Source organism: Pungitius pungitius, chromosome 3 (genome assembly GCF_949316345.1).
Source record: "Pungitius pungitius chromosome 3, fPunPun2.1, whole genome shotgun sequence".
Lineage (NCBI taxonomy): Eukaryota > Metazoa > Chordata > Actinopteri > Perciformes > Gasterosteidae > Pungitius > Pungitius pungitius.
In genome coordinates, this window is record NC_084902.1 from 4,179,716 (window position 1) to 4,200,475 (window position 20,760).

The 20,760-nt window shown below is 45.8% G+C and overlaps 4 protein-coding genes across 5 annotated transcripts; 3 read left to right on the forward strand and 1 right to left on the reverse strand.

Moving 5' to 3' along the window:
- Positions 1 to 124: 124 nt before the first annotated feature.
- On the forward strand, positions 125 to 3,907 carry slc37a4a (solute carrier family 37 member 4a). Of its 2 annotated transcripts, none has more exons than XM_037466964.2 (9): positions 125 to 325; positions 613 to 1,258; positions 1,485 to 1,717; positions 1,848 to 2,091; positions 2,356 to 2,514; positions 2,626 to 2,711; positions 2,894 to 3,007; positions 3,093 to 3,231; positions 3,420 to 3,907. In XM_037466964.2, the coding sequence occupies exons 2-9, from the start codon at positions 1,111 to 1,113 to the stop codon at positions 3,584 to 3,586; spliced, it is 1,290 nt and encodes a 429-aa protein (XP_037322861.1). In that variant the 5' UTR covers positions 125 to 325; positions 613 to 1,110; the 3' UTR covers positions 3,587 to 3,907. The 2 variants fall into 2 exon arrangements, with proteins under 2 accessions (XP_037322861.1, XP_037322870.1); XM_037466973.2 differs by having other exon boundaries at positions 616 to 1,258.
- A 140-nt stretch (positions 3,908 to 4,047) lies between these two features.
- trappc4 (trafficking protein particle complex subunit 4) lies at positions 4,048 to 5,745 on the reverse strand. Its single transcript, XM_037466995.2, has 5 exons — positions 5,534 to 5,745; positions 5,193 to 5,367; positions 4,695 to 4,798; positions 4,431 to 4,557; positions 4,048 to 4,319 (listed from the first exon to the last, which is right to left on the reverse strand). The coding sequence occupies exons 1-5, from the start codon at positions 5,706 to 5,708 to the stop codon at positions 4,241 to 4,243; spliced, it is 660 nt and encodes a 219-aa protein (XP_037322892.1). The 5' UTR covers positions 5,709 to 5,745; the 3' UTR covers positions 4,048 to 4,240.
- A 178-nt stretch (positions 5,746 to 5,923) lies between these two features.
- On the forward strand, positions 5,924 to 8,318 carry rps25 (ribosomal protein S25). Its single transcript, XM_037467008.2, has 5 exons — positions 5,924 to 6,024; positions 6,627 to 6,716; positions 6,848 to 7,031; positions 8,053 to 8,169; positions 8,262 to 8,318. Exons 1-4 carry the CDS (start codon positions 6,022 to 6,024, stop codon positions 8,163 to 8,165), a joined length of 390 nt encoding a protein of 129 aa, XP_037322905.1. The 5' UTR covers positions 5,924 to 6,021; the 3' UTR covers positions 8,166 to 8,169; positions 8,262 to 8,318.
- Positions 8,319 to 10,324: 2,006 nt separating this feature from the next.
- On the forward strand, positions 10,325 to 20,551 carry sgcg (sarcoglycan, gamma). Its single transcript, XM_062561092.1, is given in 9 exon segments — positions 10,325 to 10,545; positions 13,707 to 13,873; positions 13,876 to 13,896; positions 14,737 to 14,837; positions 16,130 to 16,217; positions 17,061 to 17,180; positions 18,096 to 18,168; positions 18,385 to 18,508; positions 19,084 to 20,551. Coding segments are annotated over 8 exon segments (855 nt in total). The 5' UTR covers positions 10,325 to 10,545; positions 13,707 to 13,713; the 3' UTR covers positions 19,252 to 20,551.
- The last annotated feature ends 209 nt before the right edge of the window (positions 20,552 to 20,760 follow it).

Genomic DNA, 20,760 nt, shown 5'->3' on the forward strand with positions numbered 1-20,760 from the left:
TTTTGAAAATTCTACGAATGCATGTTTTGAATAAATGAATAAAAGAAAGTCCGCAGTCAAACGGAACCTCTAGTACGGAGCGTGTTCCACGACGAGCACAGAACAGCGTTGCACGCATTCATCATAGAAATGAAAAGGTTTGCCGAGTCAGCACCGTCGGAGGCCCGCTGTTGGGGGGGTTTTATAACCCAATTCCACTCCCTGTTAATTGGTTTCTGATGTCACTCAGCAGGGCGGACTTTCCACGCTCAGGACCGACACGCACACAGCGGAAGTGGCTCCGCACGCGCTTTAAATGCCTCCAAGGGATGACGTCAGTTTTTAGGTAAATTCAACAACGCCGGAAGTTATCATCGCTCCGCTTATCCCAACACAAATCAGTGGTGTTTGTCTACTGGACTTTTCGATTATTGCAGGGAAAATAAACTCTGTGGCCACTGCATTGTTGTATTGTGACACGGAAGTGTTTTGCTCAGCATGACGACCTTCACACATTAACATCACTGTCTCCAGCATTTTATTAATGTTTGCTTCCTTTATTGTTCTATAGCTAATGTCTCATTTCACAGTGACCTGCCTCCAACCCTCATTGACCTTGTGTCTCTTACGCAGCAGCCCACGACACATTTTAATCCCACCATCTGTGGAGCCTCCCCCTGGTCCCGCTGTCACTATTGGACCTCACAGCAAATCATTAACCACGTCGATGTGAGGACTGCTTCCACAACCTCCTCGGGTGGAGAAGCAGCAGCAGGCGGCAGAGAAGCAGCCCACCGCGGCCCCTTTGGTTCACGTCGAAGCGCCCCTTTGTTTTGAACGACAGATCACAGACTGATTGATTTCATTGTCCAATCGCTCCGGCTGGCCTGCAAGCGAGTCCCAGATTGAATCGGCTGCGGGTCAGGAGAAGTTGACCATTGACCTCTAGGACTGATTGCGTGCACATCTCCAGTCGTAAGCAGCTGAGGGTATACCGAGGATCCTGTGGCAAAGTTCACTGTCAAGAAGTCTGTCACACGACAGGAGCTGGCTCCTTTTCTCTCAATTGCAGTCTGTCTGTTCTTCCCGTTTTTGTCTTTTTTTTTTTTTTAAAGCACTACATCCACAACCATGGCCACAGCGAGTTATGGATACTACCGAGGCACTATATTTCTGGCCATGTTTTTGGGCTACACGCTGTACTACTTTAACAGAAAGACCTTTTCCTTTGTGATGCCTTCACTCATGGAGGAAATTCCTCTGGATAAGGACGACCTGGGTATGAGACTCTTGATTTAACCCCTTGATTGTTTACATGCGAAGGAATATAAGTCACAGTTTATGCTCTTACAGTAAGGTAACGTCTTTCATGAAACTGTTCTTATAAATGTTGGAATTGTAGAATTCTAAAGATGTGTGTTTCTCCTTGAGAGCTGTCTTGCATAAATATTTGGAAAGGGACCATCTCGCTTTTTAAAATTGTTCAATGCCCCTCTTTTGTTCAGGCATGATCACCAGCAGTCAGTCTTTGGCCTACGCCATCAGTAAGTTCATCAGCGGCGTGCTTTCGGACCAGATCAGCGCCCGCTGGCTCTTCTCCATTGGCCTGTGCTTGGTGGGAGGCATCAACGTGGTCTTCTCCTGGTCCTCCACCGTCGCCGTCTTCTCTGGCCTGTGGTTCCTCAACGGCCTGGGCCAGGGCCTCGGCTGGCCGCCCTGCGGCAGGGTGCTGCGCAAGGTACCTCGGCGTCTGCCCGTCCCATTCCATGCGTTTCTTTTACTCTGTGCAGTTTGAGCGTCAGTAATACAGCGATTCAATCATCTCATCGCTCCTGTACGTCGTACCTCGTTATTCCCTCTGCCGTCAGTGGTTTGAGCCCTCTCAGTTCGGGACGTGGTGGGCGATTCTCTCCTGCAGCATGAATCTGGCTGGCAGCTTGGGCCCCATCATTGCCACGGTGCTGACCCAGAGCTACAGCTGGAGGACGATACTGTTCGTGTCCGGAATGATCTGTGTGGCGGCTTCCTTTTTCTGTCTGCTGCTCATCAAGAACGAGCCCAAGGACGTGGGGCTTCCCAGCATCGAGGCAGCCGGCAAGAAGAGCAAAGGAGGTGACAATGAATGTTCATATGGACTGGAATAAAGCACCAGATATTTACTTCAAGCTGCTTAATGCCGCGGTTCATTATCCAGTTCTTGCACAGCATGTGCCTCCCTATGTTGTGACTAAAGGTCGCTGTCTGGGTGGACTTTGGGCCCAGCGGGCCCCTCTCGTGCTGTTTGCACGCGGTCAACGTGAGAACGAGGCCGTGTTTAATGCGCTCGTCCGATCAGAAGCGTAAAAACACGCTGTCTTCTGCCTGCTTCCGTTTCAGAATCCTCCAGCGATGAAAGCACCCTGTCCGAGTTCCTGCTGTCCCCCTACCTGTGGCTGCTGTCCACGTCCTACCTGGTGGTGTTCGGGGTGAAGACGGCCTGCACCGACTGGGGTCAGCTGTTTCTCATCCAGGATAAGGGCCAGTCTGCACTCATGGGTATGGAGGAGAGTGCGGAGCAAACGCCTCACATTTATGCTGGATAATATGCTGAAGGATTCAGCTCGGTCAGATTGTGAATATTCTTTAATCACGTGTTCTTCCTGGTAGGCAGCTCGTACATGAGTGCGCTGGAGGTTGGAGGCCTGTTTGGCAGTCTGGCAGCAGGTTATCTCTCTGACAAGGCGGTGGCCAAAGTGAGTTTGCAGACTTAACCCCAAACTGGCTTGCGCTTCCCTCGTGTTTCTGCGTCACAGCCACGCAAAGGAAAATAAACGGTCTTGTTTTGGTTCTTTAAAAATAACGATTATATGTAATCGGAAGTTAGCAACAGAAGAAACCAGGACAACTGTTATTTTAGTTCCCTTATTTTGTGCAGCAACGCAAGACGCTCTATGGCAATCCTCGCCATTTCATCCTGGTCTGCATGATGGCTGGGATGTTTGTGTCCATGTACCTGTTCAGAGTCACGGTCACCGCTGACAGCTCAAAGGTATCTTTTCCACACACCGACGTCCCATTCGACTGTAGTTGGTAACCTACAGATTCTTAAGCTTAATTCTGTTTTGTCCGTTCAGGTGTGGATACTCAGCTTGGGTGCTGCTTTCGGTTTCTCCTCTTACGGACCAATAGCGTTATTCGGAGTCATAGCCAATGAGAGCGCCCCCTCCAACTACTGCGGGACTTCACACGCCATTGTGGCCCTGATGGCTAACAGTAAGTTGAGTGGTTTTAATTTAAGAATCATCACCGTATGCATCATGTGGCGCCTTACATACAGCAGTTACTAATGAAACGATGCAAATAGTACCGTAGGGAGATTTTTTACTTGGTTTACTTTGTATAGTGTGGAACATACTTTTGCTCTTCTTTAATCCTTGGGAGTAAACTTGTCTTCTTTTCAGTCGGTGGCTTCCTGTCTGGACTTCCATTCAGCACCATTGCCAAACATCACGGCTGGGAAACGGCCTTCTGGGTAGCAGAGGTCTCCTGTGGCATCACCACCATTGGATTCATCCTTCTGCGCAACATCCGCACCAAGATGGGCCACGTGTCCAAGAAAGCCGAATAAAACCTCATTACACCTCTTCTCTATTCCAGACAAAAACCCAATATTTTAAGCTATTGATGAATTTTAACATTTTTGTAACTGGATTTTTTATTTTTATTTTACAATATTACTTGTCTGACAGGACGTTGAGTGCCTTTTTTTGAGAAAAAAAAGTTTGAAAGATGCTTTTCTGCAGTATTTACTAAAATAACCTCTCATTGTTTGCCAAGTAATAGGACATCTAGAGAAAGGGTTACTCTTTACTAATTCGAGAGCTTAAAACTGGCACCTGTTTTAAACTGATGTATTTTACAATGTGTTTTTTTTTAACTTCTGTAATGAATCGAGAATGGAAAAATACATTTCTATAGAAAACAAAATGTGTGGTCGGCAATGTCTTGAATAAATTAGTTAGGTTTTAATAGTTTAAGCTAAATACCCAGCAATCAATCATTCAGTTAATATAAATGCACACAAACAGATATGCAAAACGTATGTAATTAATTTCCAAGTATTTACAAAACATAAATATTTACAATGTGTTCATTTACAATCCAACACCAACTTGTAAAACAAAAAATCAATTTTTAGTTTTTCTTAAATTTTGAACCCCCTTCATATAAAGTCAGTGTGTTGTGGTTAGGAGATCATTGCACACATCTAGTCTCCTCTGGTTCAAGATCCAGCTCCAAAGTTGCCAGCCTTCTCTGCAATCTCCAGTGCACCCTTCAGATTCTGGTCAAAGAGTTCACACCTGAGAAAATCAAACGTTTGCAGTGACATCAGAAGACACAAGCAACTGGATATGTTAAGATACAAACCATACAGAATGGGAAGCAACCTCAGCCCGATTATTCGTATTTACCTGATTGGCATTTCCAGAGAATAAAACGGGTTCTTGAGTGCAAAATCCGAATAGATCTCATATATCTTCCTTAATAGTGCATCAATACCAGACTGTCGAGGGTCTGCCAGCACGATGAACTTTATCCCTGAGAGATCCAAACAACGACAAGGACATCAGTGTAAAATAATAATTCTCATGTAAAGAATACAGAGTGTGTGCGTTTTTAAATGCGACTTAATATCAGGGTGTGCTTTATTACACCTACAGTGACACCCTACTGACCTGTGAGCGTCTGGAAACAGTGGAGTTTGAAGACATCAGTTTCTAGCATTTCAATCCCTGAACTCCCGACGTCAGGAGACAGCTGGGAACCTATAGCGAACAACCTGGGGGGGGGGGGGGGGGGGGGGGGGGGGGGGGGGGGGGGGGGGGGGGGGGGGGGGGGGGAAGAAGAAACACAGACTGTTGCTCAAGTCAGAGATCCACAGACAATATGCAATGTGACGGATCCACGTTGGGCTAATGCATCACACTAAATGGCAGGCCTTGAATGTGAATGCCGAAGTAGCTAAAAGCATGCATCCAACCATAGGTAAAGTGCTCTGGTAAAGAGATGCAGTCATTTAAATAAGTGAAAACTTTTTCCTTAATTTAAAATTGCAAAAGACTATGAGATGTAGTGACAGCCTCCTGTTACTGGACACAGAGGAATGTTCTTAATATTTGGGGTAAAAACAACATCGGACTCAAAGCCTCCTGTCGAACATGGACACGACTTACGAGTGGAACATGGATGCCAGCATCAGCTTCTCGTTTGAGCTCAGTCGTGCCCGTCCAAAGCGAATAGACACCGGATAATTTGCAGGATCTTTTAAATATTCAAGGGTGTCCTTCCCGTCCGCGGTGTTCTTGCCTTGCACGTCAACTCCATTGATGGACAGCACTGCGTGGCCCACTGCAGAGTGACAGAACATAGTCTCAAAGATCAACGAAATGCAATGCTAAATGGGTGAAATAGCCCACACGAGAGGTTTCTAATGATACGTTAACGTTAGCTAGCAAGTAAACAAAGCTAACGCTACGTTAGCTACTCGAGCTAACGTAACGCCCCGGTACGTTACCCCGGATTCCGTCCCGCTGTCCAAACGATACGACCACCTTTTCGTCGTGATTCTTCAGCACCAAGTCTAAAGGGTAGCTAAACGTTTTCTCGGCCTCCGCTCTCGGGACGTAATTGTCATATTGGTAGATTAAACCTCCGGCCTTGTTCACCACGTACACACTGAAGATCACCATGTTTGCAACGTCCTGCACGGCTGACACGCGTCACGTGACCCCAACAGTGTGACAGGGCAACTTAAAAAAAACCCCATATTAAGCTATTTTATATTTTCTTTATTATTTTTTATCTTCGTGTCAAAATAAAACTGACCGATATAACTGTATGGTATATTGGTAAAACTGAGCAATTTGATGTGCCAATAACAATTTAAAAAACGATCGAACTCAATTTCCCATGATTCCATTTTCCATTTCCGCATATACGGGTTGTCTAAGGGGCACTTGCACGGGTGAACTTCCTTTCGCTCCGACATCTTGACGAGGAAACATGGTGAGGACAGTTTACACACGTTTTGTCGGAACAAATAAAAAAATGGTCCACTTTTCCTTCACTAATGTCGAGTTGTAGTTATTCGGATTATGTGGCGATGGCTGCGGTTGCTGGTATACTGCCCAGAGTGTATCGGTGACGGATTAACGTGTTAGATTTCACTCATTTAGCGGTTGGCTAGTTCGCTAGCTAGCGTGCTAACTCCTCCATGCTCTCGCATTGAACCCGTGAAATAAACTGCGCTGTGCAGAGTTGTCACCGATCCCGGTTAAATCACTACAATCCAAATGTGACCCACGCCGTGCTCGATCAAGATGGACTATTACTATGTCGTTTATAATAATTTAGACCCAACCCGTGGTCATTGCCGAGTACTGTACGCTCAACGACTAACGAGGCAAGGCCATCCCATGCCGGCCAGAAACGTTAGTTAAACTCTCGGCTGCTGTCTCCGCCCCATCAGCTGAACATATGTTTGCTAACGTCCTTTATGGTATTAAACACGGCGGTTAAAGCACATTTTGACGTGGCCCACGTGTGACGTTAGCCCACAATGTGAGACGGTGTGAAGGGTTGTAACCGGTGGTCCTCTTGTGTTTTAGCCTCCCAAGCAGGACAAGAAGAAGGACGCTGGGAAGTCCAAGAAGGAGAAGGACCCAGTCAACAAATCTGGAGGCAAAGCCAAGAAGAAGGTGTGTAGTTGTTAAAAGTCCAACATTGTGACTTTAAATGTGGCGATGTGTCAAGGATTTCATCATCCGGCACACTACACAGCTTTCCTAATAAAAGAACCCCCCCTCCCCCCTTTTTGTGATTTGAGCAGAAGTGGTCCAAGGGAAAGGTTAGGGATAAGCTCAACAACCTGGTGCTCTTCGACAAGGCAACCTACGAGAAGTTGTACAAAGAGGTCCCCAACTACAAGCTCATCACCCCAGCGGTTGTGTCTGAGAGGCTGAAGATCCGTGGCTCTCTGGCCAGGAACGCTCTCCAGGAGCTGCTCGCTAAAGGTATTTTGTTGTAAAAAAGAAAACGTCTGCCCAATAACCCAGAGTAGTGCACTCGAAATTAGAACATGCATCGAGCTGCACACATTGTTTTATTTGTCCAGGTAATCTTAGCGTCTGTTAAGTCATCTCAACTACTAGAATATTGCTTGAAGGCAGAGGTGCAGATGATCTGAACAAGAACAATAACTCTGTCATGTACAATTTTGTGATGCAACATTAAGCTCATGGTAACACCAAGTCATCAGCACTTATAGCTTTTTTTGTAACATGTATAAATGCTCTCACTGCATATCATGCTAATGTGTTTCTGTGGCGGTTCCCAAATGACAGTGATGTTTATGGTGGATATGCAGCGTGTCTACCGCCCACATCACTTATCATAGCTGCAACATTGTTTTTGTCTTTTTTAAAATACTCTTCTCAAAGATATATTAAAGCACAATTTCCAAAAGTAGCAGGCGAATGCTTTTCGAAACATTTTAGCAATGTCAAATATAATGCTTCACACAGGAACCAAGCAACCTGCTAGATAGTAAATGGTGGACTTGATACAGCATTAAAGAAGCCATTGAAGGTGGAATCTGTTACCATCGCGCTTCAGTAGCATCATCTCACATGCACTCAAATCTATGCGCTTTAAACATTACCGTGAAGAGGTGAACTGCATTTATCTATAAAAAATAAAGTGCTCACTGACTGCAATTTTGTTCTGATAAAAGCATGCGTATTGTCTCAAGCTTTGAGAAAGTTATAAAGTAATGTGTTAATCTGCAGAGCTTTTCGGTGGTCATGCTTGTTTATGAGGTGAATTGGCGACGTCAACAGTGGCTAAAATTTGTACATCACCTGTTAGTCATTAAAGTATTAAAATCACTCAAGACTAGAGATAACTCTTGCACCAAAGCACGATTGAATTACATTTGAAATGAAACGTCTGCTCATGTGATTTTCAGTGCAGGGTAACTGACGTGTAGGAACTTTTTGTGTGTGGCTAACAAGCATACATGGTTTTGTCTTTCAGGAATGATCAAACTGGTGTCCAAACACAGAGCACAGCTCATCTACACTCGCAACACCAAGGGCGGCGATGAGGAGGCAGAGAAAGCAGCAGAGAAACCAGCAGAGAAGGCATAATCGGGTACAAAGCAAACATCTGTCTTTTTACTTTGGTTCTTTTAATCATTCATCTTAGTTGCAGCTACTGACCGGTTTCCTTTTTTTGTCTTGCAGGTTCTCCTGTTTCTTCCAATGAGCTGTTTGTAATAAAAGGTGAATAAAAACTGTAAAGACAAAATCACATGTGTGCGTTTGTTTACTGTTGATGTGTCAGTAACTATTACTGGCTAGACAAGTGTATTTTACAACTAGGTGTTAACTTTTGGTTGGTCTCAATTCATTTGTATGTACTCATCTTTTAAGTTACAGCCAGAAGGAATCATCCAACTCTGGACCAAAATGGTTAGATGGCACAATACATGTGACCATGTTGTTCCTTTTCTCTTAGGCAAACATTAAGTTTCTATGAAGAACCTTTTACATGCTCTAAAATCCATGCAGTTGTTGTGTTGGTACTCTTCTCCTTCCACCTTGAAAGCTGCGTCTGGGTTAAATATTATATTGCCAATGTTTTCACGTTGAGCTCGTCTTTGGTCTGATGATGCAGCGTCTGCAGGTTAAGGCGAGTTAAAGGAAAACAAGTGTCCCAATGACCAATCAAAGTGATACTGATTTATCTGCAGGAAAACCAAATAGAACCAGTTCATCACATGTACAGGTGAAAAGGGTAATTGTGAACAAATGAAACACAGTGCTATGATTTCAAAAGCCTTTTTACTTTCACAAAGCCGTATGTCTTGTGTGCCTTTTTGAATACATCCCTATGTAGACACTGGCGATGTGCTTTAGGGTTTGGTTTTGGGATATTTAGAAATGTATAGACTCCAAATGACATTAAACTTTGTGCATTTAACACTGAACGCATTCCTGCCTCACCAGAGAATCTTTCAGCCCCCATCGGAGTCCTTCAGTAATGGAATTCCTCATTTCATACAGCGTCACCAGATAAATTCAAGTGGACGTCTTCCCTCCAATGAACTTGATCTCAGTGTAAGATGGATATTTTCATGCCGGATGCAAGAGATGTTTCATTTATGTCCCCCCCCCCCCCCCCACACCCCATTTGTCTGTTAACTGCCCCGGGCAGTGAGCGGTTATGAGATATTAATAAGAAATGGCATAAAATGATGCTGTCGGATGTTTGCTGCGGGCATTAAGGGCGCCGGAACTCTGTGATTGATGCGGTCGGACGTCCCGATTTCACTCCTCCGCACCACCTCCATCCAAACCAACTACACCATGCAGGAGGCATCAGCTCCTCCATCAGCTTCTCCACCAGGTGTCTTTTGCTGCAGTGTTCCCCCCGTAGTTCTTTGTACGCGTGCATCTTCTGGGTCCTGCATGAAAGCCTCGGGCACATCAAAGGAAAGAACTAATCTGTTGGGAGTTTGATTTATTACCGAATAAATCAGCTGCTGAATGTATTCTCGTTCATGAAGGGGCACAGATGGCTGATACCGTTGTCTTTGTACGGCCGTCCATGCACGTGGTGGTGTACATCGTGGTGTACATCGTGGTGTACATCGTATGACTGAAGCCCTCGAGCTCAGTGCGTCTCCATCACTTCCTCACATTTGATTCATTTGGCTTTGCACCTTCCACAGCTCTCACGGTGTTGATCTCAGGAAACTGTTGCTTTGGTTGCGGGTGACCGATCTGACCTGGGAATACTTCCTTGTCCTTTTGCTTTTGGAATCATTGGTGCTATTTGTTTAGTTTTCATATGTAATTAGGTCCATAACAGCCCTTCCGCTGTAATGGATTTTAGTGAATCCATCAACGTTTTTATACTTGTATTTTGTGTTTAGGGTGTCAATGCTGAGCACAACTTGGTCCACCTCAGCCCTCACTTGTGTGACACGTGAGGGTCTTCGGTTGATTTGGGCCCTTGGGCTGTAAAAGCTGCTCAATGCGCTCACTGTCTTTTCTACGGTTACACGCTGCTGATCGGGTCCATCGTTTGTGTTCGCCTTTTATTTAATGTCATTGTTCCGCTCCGAGAACTGCCAGAAACTTCTTTCGTAATAGTTCTGAGGGTTCATTGGAACCTTCACACACACCCCCCCCCTCACCCTATAAATACGCTGTGTCTGCTGCTTGTCTCTTCTGCCACTCTGACTTACTAACTGCCCTCCACAAGTCTCTCTCTCTCTCTCTCTCACACACACACACACACACACGCTGGGATGGTACTCGGATGTCTGCAGAGACGGCTGCAGAGGGGAGTGGTGGTGGGAGCGCCGTCTCGTGGTGCTTCCTGAGCTGGATTTATGCCTCTCAGCTGCTGACTGGCTGACAGACGAGCGAGCTGAGCGGCTCAGGCAGTGCTGCTCCTCCAGCTGCTCACCGGGGCGAGAGACACACAGAGAGAGAGAGAGAGAGAGAGCAACACTCAACGGTGAGTCCCCTTGCCCTTTCTTCCACAAGTGCTGTCATTGTGTCTCTTTGTGAACGTCCTCTTAAGGTAATGTTTGGAAAGAAACCCTTTCAGCTACTGAGCAGTTTCTCTAAATATGTTCTTTTTTCTTCTTCTCTTCTTCTTCTTTCTCCTTTTCCTTTGTCTCCCAATGTGCTGCGACTTACTTTGTCGTTTTGGAAAAGGTTTTTTTCGGTTGGCAGCTGTCTAGGGTTTTACCATACATGGCCAGAAATATGTGACCACCGAAGTAACTAAAAGACCTGGAGTTCTTTTGTGTCATGAGCAATACTACGGTGTTTTTTCCAGTAGTTACAGACATGTAATGTGTGTGTGTGTGTGTGTGTCCTGTGCTGCCCTTTTACATTTAGTTCACAATCCTGCGCACTATTTTTAGAAGTTGAGGCATCAGAGTGGAGACGTGACGGCGGCTACTCACTAGACGGACAGACTTCAGCTTCCTCTGGGAACCTCCTCCACAAATTGAGCTTTCCTAACGCACTGAAACTTTAGTCTCCGTTCCAAAGGGAAGGCTGGATTCTGGAAAAAAAAAAACCTGTGGCTCTTCCTTCCCAGAGGTCAGAGACCCGCCGGGCCAAGAGCCTCGCTGGTTTGAGGTCAATCCCAAAAGGGCCAAGTGTCCTGCTAACAGTCCTGGTCTTCTTCTCCCCAGGAGACAGGGGCCCGTGTTTGAGGTCCAATGGGCTTTTTGAAGCTTGAATCATGTGCTACAGGAGCAGCATTCGTTTTCCGATGGACGTTTATAACCAGGAGGCTTAAAAAAGAGAAGAAAAAAGACCTGATGACAACTCTTTCCTCTGGAGTCTCAGGCTGCAGTGGGACCGTTCAGGGGGGGGGGGTGGGGCGTGTTTTTTCCCTTCAGGGTCGCCATGGAAGCGGCGGTCTGCGGCCCGAGGGGCTCGGTGGTTGCAGTGAAACTGGAGCCGGAAGAAGCCTCCAAAGACCCGGCTTCTGCGCCGCCGCCCCCCCCCCTCTCGGCGAGTCCCCTTAATGCCTTCGTTTTAGAGTCACTGGGGCTCATCAAATCCATTATCGGCGTAATGAACAAACCCGCAGCTCCTCCGCCCCCTGCGCTCATTCGCCCCGAGTGGGGCCGATCAACATGTTTAGCCCGCAAACGATCTGTGGGTGGTAATGGGCACAGTGTGGGGGGGGGGGGGGATATTGGAATAGGTCAATTTAACAGGCGCTAATTCATCTCCGTCCTCTTTCGAGCCTCCGCGCACACCTTTAATTACTTTCTCTGCCGCGTTATGCAGATTCCATTCTTCACCGTGGCTCTTGATGAATTAAAATGAGGGGAAAGTGAGCGTTGTACATAACTTACTGCTCATCGACCTTGCATTGGTCTGGCTGTTTAGTCGGAGCCGGGCTCGGCGTCCGTGTGGCGGGTTCGGTCACAGAACTCGGGCCTTTTTCACGCAAATACATCTCCTCTGTGTTTACTGCAAACGGAGAGAGAAGCATGAGCTGTGGAGACCTCTTATTATCGGCTGTGTGGAAGCGTCACGCGGAGAGCCCGGAGCTCCGGCCCCCCCCCCCCCCCCCCCCCCCCCCCACAGCGGCGCGCTGCTTTGCTTTTTATTCATCGCCGCACGCTGAGAGGGTGGAAAAACCTCATTATTTACAGAAACGCAGCCTTCGTGCTGTACAGTCTGTCGGGCCCCTTCCTGCTGGTAGCAGCAGTGGGTTCATGTGGCCACGGCATCTGTTAATGTCAGAGAGGAAATCAATTTGGGTTTGAAAAGCGCCTCCTTGACATGATGGAAACGGCCTTTTACTGCGTCGGTGCGATGCGACATCTGTCCCCGTATGCAAATCCACCGGCTCCTTGTTCACGGAACCTTTTCTGCCATAAAGTATAGACGAGGATCTGGAACAACGGCAGCCATCTCTGCAGCGTGTGTCTGGTTATTGATGCAGATTATTCAAAGGAGAGACACCTCGTGTGATCCTTGGCTCCGATGGGGCCCAAACACACAGGCTAACTGTGAAATGGGTCCCTGAGGTTCCCTGTCGTCGGATGGGTGTAAATGTGCTGAGCGGGGGGGCTCGCTCTCAGGCCCCAATGCACAGAACGGCGGCTCCTAGTAGAACTTGCAGAGGTTTGGAATGCGTCCCCTTGGTTTTGGTCACTTAGCACGCGGCCTCGGCTCTGTGGGCCGCATTTTCCATTTGACATTTAATAAAAAATAAATGGAACTCCTGTCAAGTTTTCCCTTGGCGTAAAGAGCCAGTTATCCGCCGGTTGAATAAAAGTGCAGCCACAGAAAGGTGGCTCTCGGGTAGAGTTGTGATCTTTAGCAGGTGGGCCACACAACAAACGGATCTCCAGCTGTTTGCCCCGGTAGAGGTGACGAGCTCCGGGTTCGTTCTGTTTGCCAAACGCACGGAACACGGAGCAGCGAGGGAGGAGCCGGCAGACGGACAATGGCACAATTGTCCTTGAAGCATGCAGCCATAGCTGGCCAGCTAACATATTATGCAGGTACTGCACAGGGAGATCAGCCAAGGACCGACCGAGCGGTACACAACACACACAACTGAACCCATAACCCTCCTGCCGGAAATAATCAGGAATATGTCACAGTCTCAACTAAAATATACTCCATAAGGAATCTTTATAGTGACGCAGTGAGGTTGCTTGTAGTGACTAACCGCCATGGCAACCATGAGCTAATCTTTTTCCTGGTTCGCTCTCATCACACGCGCTCAGCAACCAGTGATGTTTCCTCATGAGCTGATGGAGAAGGTGAATATTGGAAAAGTGACTTACTTAAATAATGCTTATGTTCTTCCCATAGCAACTTAAAGGGGTTATGTCGGTTTTCTGCCACCCCAAGTGGCCACTGAAGGGACTGCAGCTCAGAATAAGATGTCAGAGCTCTGTGTGCATGTGTGCGTGTGTGTGTGTGCGCGTGTGTGTGTGTGCGTGTGTGTGACCAGATGAGCTGCAGATATCACACACTCGTAGTTGCCGTTGGCCCCGTGACCAACGGCTGTCACGTCCAGTCCGGCTGAAGGGCCAAATGTTTCTTTTCTTCTTTTTTTTTCTCTTCCTTTAACATCTGTCTCGTGTCCTTTAACATCTGTCTCGTGTCCGCCTCCATGTGACGCGGCAGCCAGCAGATGGTGCGGGAGCAGTACGTGGCCACCACCCCGGGCAGCAGCCCGCCGGGGCCGGTGCCCGACAACGTCTACAAGATCGGCATCTACGGCTGGAGGAAGCGCTGCCTCTACCTGTTTGTCCTCCTGCTCATCGTCATCTTGGTGGTGAACTTCGCCCTCACATCTGGATCCTCAGGGTGATGTGTTCACACGGTACGCGTGCCTTCGCCTCGGCAGGCTGGGTCCCATTTGTCTTCTGTGGGGGGGGGGGGGGGGGGGGGGGCCATAGGGTGACAAATCAGATGTCACTGTTTTAACCAAATGACTATTTTACAACGACGTTGCTGGGTCCGTTGTTGGAGCTTTAATAGAATTTAAACAGTGAGATTTTTGTTAATCAGTTAAGTATGTAAATAATATAGCGCTCTGGGAGTTTCAGTGAGTTACATCACTTACACCGAAATGCGGCCTTTTAAATCCAGAATATTACGAAATCCAAAATGTAGATATCCTCTCATTCCATGCTTCTCTTTCTATCTTAAGGATTATTATGTCACTTCCCAACATTTGTTCTTGTAACTTGGGTTGTGCATCCATCACATGACCCAATCGTCATGGTTGTGACAGTTATCATGAGCAGTGGAAGCGGTGGGATTTATTATTAACCGACACATGGCTGTCTATACGGGGATAGTTTTTTTTCTTTTTTCTTTTCTATTTCATGCAGGCTTGTTTGCTTCTCAAGTCCAGATGGCATCCATGGAGTCTGCAGAAAAAGGGACTCAACCAACCTACACACACACAGACACACACACACACACACACACACACACACACACACACACTCAATGTGTGCACAGCCTAATCTGTCTGGTTTAGTCCATTGCTAAACGATTCACACTTGGAAAGCTATAAATTGGTACGCTGACAAACTGAATGTAGGTCCTAAACCGTCACATGTTTAATTCTTACCTTTTCCCTTTCAAAACCGGCCTTGTTGTGCTTTTCCCTGAGTCCGTGTTTCTTTGCTGTGTTGGCAGGGAGGGATGGGGCTCCTACAGGTGAACCCGGATGGGGTCAAGCTGGACGAGGGCGAGTCGGACTTTCTTTTCCCCGTCTACGCTCAGGAAATCCACTCCAGAGAAGTACTTTCTCACCTTTCTCTTCTGCTCCGCATTGTTGTTTTTGTTTTGTTTCCGGTCTGCGTGCCGCTTTCTTCCTCCTGTCCTACTCATTTTGAGTGGGCCTGTCCATTATTGCATCTCACGGTTTACCAAATTGAAGCCCGATTGAGTCGGATCGGCGCAGAGGAGACGCGCCGCCAGCTTCTGAATCAAATTCCTTTGCAGACAATCAAACACTTTTATCCAGCTGTAGAATTGCATATTCCCGACTCTACTCTTTTCTCTTTTGGAGATGTGTCGGATCAAACTGGATTTGGCGGTCCCACGCGGTCCCACGTGGTGCGCAGAGAGCTCCCCATTAACCTCGGGGATATTTGTGGTGGAAAGTAGTTTATGGCCTGCCTGCCAGCAGCAGATGGGAACACTTTGCTGCAGTTGTTTGCATGCTACGCCTTTTCTTGCTCACAGCAGCACATTTTCTAGCATTTTTTTTTTTTTACGGGCCTCGTTAAAAAGGTAATGTTTTCCTTATTTACGGACTGACACTTTCTCTAATGTAGTCCGTGGATGTCTAATGAGATTGAGGATTTAAGGGAGTCCAATCCTTCGCCTTCCAACGTGGAAAGTTAGTTTCCTTTGTAAACCGAGCTCCCCGTAAAGGTCCATTGGCGAAGTGGTGAGGCTTCATCGTTTTGGACATTTCACAAAAACGTCCTTTTCTGAGTGTGAGATTTTTTTTTTTTTAAATTTTCTAAAATCAGAAGCCATTTCAGAATCAGAAGCCATTTACTGCCACATATGTTACGCATAGAGGAATTTGAGCTGGTGAATTAATGCAATATAATAATAACATATAATGGGCTGTAACTATTATTGTCAACAAATGTATATAACCTTTGCAGAAAAGGATTGCTTAAAGCTCTGTGGGGCTTTACATTGTGAGGATTTGAGCTTAATGCTGACACGTTTATCATATATTATTATATATTGTATTCATTTCAGACTAAACCTCGACTAAAAACACCGACAAATTGTAGCACTTAATTGTACTTATAATGGCTTTTATCTATCACAAGTTGTAAAACGGCGTATTTTGATGAAATTGCACTGTAACATGACATGTAATATAATTTACCACTTTCACAGTCTTGCGTGATGTGGTTTGTTTTGTAATGTGCGAATGTAAAAGCATTAAATAACATGACCTATATAAAGCCGGGCCAATTTTGAACAATATTCTTTCACGTAATGAAGGTAAAGTTTGCCAATGTAAATGACACCAGCATTGTTAAAATGGCCTTTTCTTGTTTCAGGACGCGTCCCTCCTCGTGCACTCATCGGAAAACGTTTCGCTCAACGCCCGCAATGAAAATGGTGAAGTCACAGGGAGGATTTCTGTGGGTAAGACACATGTACGCACAGGAGCACATGGCGCACCCGTGCATCATAAAGTATCCCATTGATGTATGAGGGCAACAGTAAAGTCATTCATGCACTTGTCCTGCAGCGATTCCTCATCCAACATTAATAGTGACAAGAAAGCCGCCTTTCCATTTATAATCCCTTTGGATTTCCATTTAAAATCCATTAAAGGCCCAATTCCTCTCCCCGCCGTGGCTTCTGGGTCGTTGTGCATGGCGCGCCGGGCCCCGAGGCCCGTGGAGGATCATATTTGTGTCTTTTATGGCTCACCCGCGGCAGCGCTTGAGCCTTCCGTCATAATTAAAAGGCCAACAAATGACCAAACTAATTGCGGCGTTCCACAGTGCCGTCACCGTGTCCTCCATCATTAAGCCATAAAAAAAAGAAAAAAAAAAAAAAAAAGCACAGCCTTCATAATCTCGGCCCTCTGTGGATAAAAGCAAAGTGCTCGTTGGAGGACGGAACCTGCGGGTTCACGGGGGATAAATATCTCCTTCACCGATGGCTCTGACCGTTCTGTGGACATTAATGTGGCCTTTCGGTCTTTAGCCGTATTGTCGTTGCACTTTTTTTTTTTTTTAAATCCACACGTCCCCCCCCCCCCCCCCCCCCCAGGAAAGCGGATGGCTTGCTCTTTCAGCCCTGCGAGGAGGTTGAGATCCTCTCGTAGCGATGCCTGAATCTGCCTCACTGTGTTCTTCAAGCGCTGCGGAGTTGCAAAGCGCGAGGAGGGAGGATGGAGATGTTGACTTCCCAAACCCCCCCCCCCCCCACCCTCCCCCCTTCAGGTGTTTTTTTTTTTCTTTCTTTTTGTCGTTGCAGGTCCTACGGAGGCTCAGGGACACACTCGAAATCTGCTCATCAGCTCCCACAACAACAACATGCTGTTCACCGCAGATGGCGGCCAGGCTGCGATTGGACCGGACAAACTACGAGTCACAGGTACACAAACGGCCGCCACCTGCTGCTTCCTCCGAAATATGGCATGATATTGATGACTGGTGTGTGTGTGAACATGTCTTATGGTGGTGGATGTCAAGCAACCAAGGAGAAGGGGATTTTTACAATCAGTCATGTCAAAATGTCAAGCGCATCTACAGTTTTGAGCCAACAAAGATGTCTTTGTTGTTGTTTTCTATTAAACAAATTTTGAGCCTTTTTCCATTTTCTTCAAAACATTTTAAAATTGAATATGTTCTACAATTATTTTTTTTTAACGGTTTTCATATTTTTCAATTTTTGAGCTTTTTTTACTATTATTTTTCAAGCTTAACCTATCTGGAAATTTTTTCAATGACATTTTTTGACCTAACATTTCAACAAAAGTCCTCACACGTCTCAGGAGCCCAAACCCCTTTTAGTGCACAAAGAAAGGATGAAGGTTAAAGAATAACAGGCCAATATCTGGCTACGCCGTCACCAATATTTATTTTGTCCTTCTCCCTCCTTACTGTCCTGTGTGTGTGTGTGTTTTATAGATCACTGGCACACTGTGTAGCTGATTAATGTTGAAGGGCGCGTCAGCTGATTGCTAAATTATACCCAAGGCCGCGTGGGTCGACGGACAGCAGACCGCTCTCACTTCTTTCTTTTTTTTTAATTTTTTTTTTTTAAACTCCCTCAACAAATAAAAGTGAAACGCAGTAAAAGCTCGACTCTCGAGCCTTGCTAGCAGCTCTGTGGGGCTGTTTCAGTTTGAGCCAACACACTGATCCAAAAGCATCCTTAACAATGTAGTCAGTAGTCAGTGCCAAACACAAAGTATGTTGATATTTAACTAAAGGACAAACTGGTCCAAACTGGTCTAGTGCTGGTGGCACTAGAACTAAGATCAGTGTTCAACCCCCCCTCTATCAGGTCCTGAAGGAGCCCTGTTCCAGCATTCAGTGGAGGTTCCCCTGCTGAGATCTGAACCCTTGAAGGACCTGTGGTGAGCATTCAGTCCTTTTTACTGTAAAGTATAAATACGATATTCAGAAGAGCCTCAAGTCCTCGCAAAGTTCAACGCGTCAGCCTGTGAATTCACCGGCATGTCTTTGATTAGGGGAAAACTATGAGAGGATTTAGTTTGTATTAAAAATAAACGGACAAATCCACACTATGGACGGAGGCCGTATTGCTAAACTGTCTTTTTTTTTTTTTTAAGGTTGGAGTCTCCCACTCGCTCTCTCACTGTGGAAGCCCCAAGAGGAGTTCACTTCAAAGCGCTGGCCGGAAACATTGAAGCTGCTTCCAACATGGACATCGTCCTGCAGTCGACTATAGGACTGGTGAGAAAGGCCACGCTTACTTCCACTTGTTCCGTACTGCACTTTGCTGCATCTTTTGACTCGCAGTGACGTTGTAGAAGAGATCTCCTACTCCTCTGTCTGCGCGCTAATGAGTTTTTGTTTCCCGTTTCCATGTTTCAGTGAATGTGGCTAAATGCAGCGCTGCTTATGCCTTTTTGTCTGCTCAGTAAAGCAGTGCATTCGTACAGTCGCCGGACACAACACACCCTCGTCTCTCTTTTCCTCCTATAGGGAAGAAAACCGCGTTGATGCGCACTGAGCTGGTGCTGGATAATTCATGCGAATGTTCACATTCCCTGGTTTTCAGTATTTGTTTTGTTTTCCTGCCACAGGAAAGTGGACTTTAATCACTATTCTCATAACTTCCTTATGGATCAGTGCACCCGTCTCATCTCCCAGCATATTGTGTCATTATGTGTGTGTCTGTGTGTGTGTGTGTGTGTGTATGCAAAAACATTCGGCAGAGCGGAAAGATTGAAGTGCAGTTAAATCTCTTTGTTGATCCAACACAACTCTGTGGTCTCTCCTCGCTCTGCACGCCGGCGGCCGTGCAGCTGGTGCTGGATGCCGAGACGGTGCGCATGCCGAGCTTGCCTCTGGGCGGAGGAGGGGTCTCTGGAAATGATCAGGGTCTCTACGAGGTGTGCGTCTGCCCCAGCGGGAAGCTCTTCCTGTCCAAGGCCGGGGTCACCTCCACTTGCGGCGAGGATCAGGATTGCTAGAACGGGCCCTCGACGAGGTTTTGGGAGATTTTCCCATCCCTCGGTAGATGCATCGTCCGGGAGGCACAAAAAGCACAACTGTTTTATATTTTAAAGTCTTTATACCACAGTGGGTCACCGATCTCACAGCTCAGATCCCACTGACACATTGAGGCCTGTAAAAATACAAACGCCCGCTGGCGAACACGTAGGAGACGTCATGAAGTGCATCCTTTTTTGAGTTGCATTTGTGATCTTCTAAACCATTCAGCTGAAATGCATCGTTCCAAATTCAGCAGCATCAGAGCTTTGTGAAGATTCTTTTACAGGCACAGTATCATGGCTGGGCAATGAGGAGCTGGTAACAGCTTACATCCTATGCAATATTACCTTGTGGTGCAATAAATAAATTGACTCGTATCAAGGGCTTGGAATAATTCTAAATATCTGAAATGCAGATAGAATGTTTTTTTGGTGGACACAACCCCTCTGGGTCCAAGCCCTCGATAGGAATTCTTTCGTTTTTTTTTAATTTTGTCTTGGTTTTTAGCATGTTTTTAATTAATGGTAAATATCTTGTCATTGTCGGTAAAAAAAAAGAAAAGGTTTTTTTGTTGTTAATTTTCACTGACATAAAACACTCCGCATCAGACTTGTTTATTTTTGTTTCAACTCCTTTTTTAAGGGTTGAAATTAAAATACTATGTGCTTACGGTACCCTGAAGTGTTACTATTTTGGTATTGAGTGTGTGCAATTGTTTACGTTTTTTTTCTAGTTAATAAAATGATGTATGTTTGGAGTTTGTATTTTTATGCCCAACATAAGCATCCACTTAGTTACAAGACAGTTTTTTTTTTCTTGCAAGTGAGCTGCTCTGTTTGTTCAGGAACCTCATTTAAGACCAAGAGTCTGAAAGAACATCACTAGTGATGAAAATAGAAGCAAAAACTATGCGTTTCTAATAGAATAAACATAGTTATCGGTAGGTTATGAGTAACAGCATTATTTTTTATTTTGGTTTTGTGTCAAATATGCCTTTTCTACACATTATGCATGATAGGTAATTCGTTATATTTGTGTCTAAGATAAATTCTTAATACAGTGTTATTAAGTAAAAAAGTGAAAATATTTTGTAACTTCTGCATTGAGGTTAGCATTAATTCAACTGCAAGACTGCAAAAGTACTATCTCAATTGTATCATTAGTATTTCTAAGTAGCAGTAATAATTAGCAGTTCTCACACATGTTCTGGCATATTTTAATGGTATGTAATGTGTATTTATTTTTGTATGTTGAATAAACTTTGTGCTATTCAATGATGCCCCTCTCAGAGCTATTCATTCCGACCGTTGCATCGTGGTCTCAGGTTTTGAATTTAGTTAATAAAGACACTGAACATATTCTCATTTTCATAATGTCCGCTGTTGGGTTCTTCTGTCCACTGAAGCTACAATGTAGGGACATGTTTGTTGGCTCTCTGATGCACTCTTGTGGAAAAGCGCTGCCGAACCACCTCCTACCAAGACGTA

Bases quoted from the DNA above. Each gene is read 5' to 3' on its own strand.
- slc37a4a (XM_037466964.2), top strand. From the start codon at position 1,111: ATGGCCACAGCGAGTTATGGATACTACCGAGGCACTATATTTCTGGCC. The intron at 2,515-2,625 runs GTATGGAGGAGA...TCTTCCTGGTAG, and splicing joins GGGCCAGTCTGCACTCATGG to GCAGCTCGTACATGAGTGCG. The intron at 3,008-3,092 runs GTATCTTTTCCA...TTGTCCGTTCAG, and splicing joins TCACCGCTGACAGCTCAAAG to GTGTGGATACTCAGCTTGGG.
- trappc4 (XM_037466995.2), bottom strand. From the start codon at position 5,708: ATGGTGATCTTCAGTGTGTACGTGGTGAACAAGGCCGGAGGTTTAATC. The intron at 5,368-5,533 runs GTAACGTACCGG...GTCACTCTGCAG, and splicing joins ACAGCGGGACGGAATCCGGG to TGGGCCACGCAGTGCTGTCC. The intron at 4,558-4,694 runs GTCAGTAGGGTG...TGGATCTCTCAG, and splicing joins CTGTTTCCAGACGCTCACAG to GGATAAAGTTCATCGTGCTG.
- rps25 (XM_037467008.2), top strand. The intron at 6,717-6,847 runs GTGTGTAGTTGT...TGATTTGAGCAG, and splicing joins GAGGCAAAGCCAAGAAGAAG to AAGTGGTCCAAGGGAAAGGT. The intron at 7,032-8,052 runs GTATTTTGTTGT...TTTGTCTTTCAG, and splicing joins CCAGGAGCTGCTCGCTAAAG to GAATGATCAAACTGGTGTCC.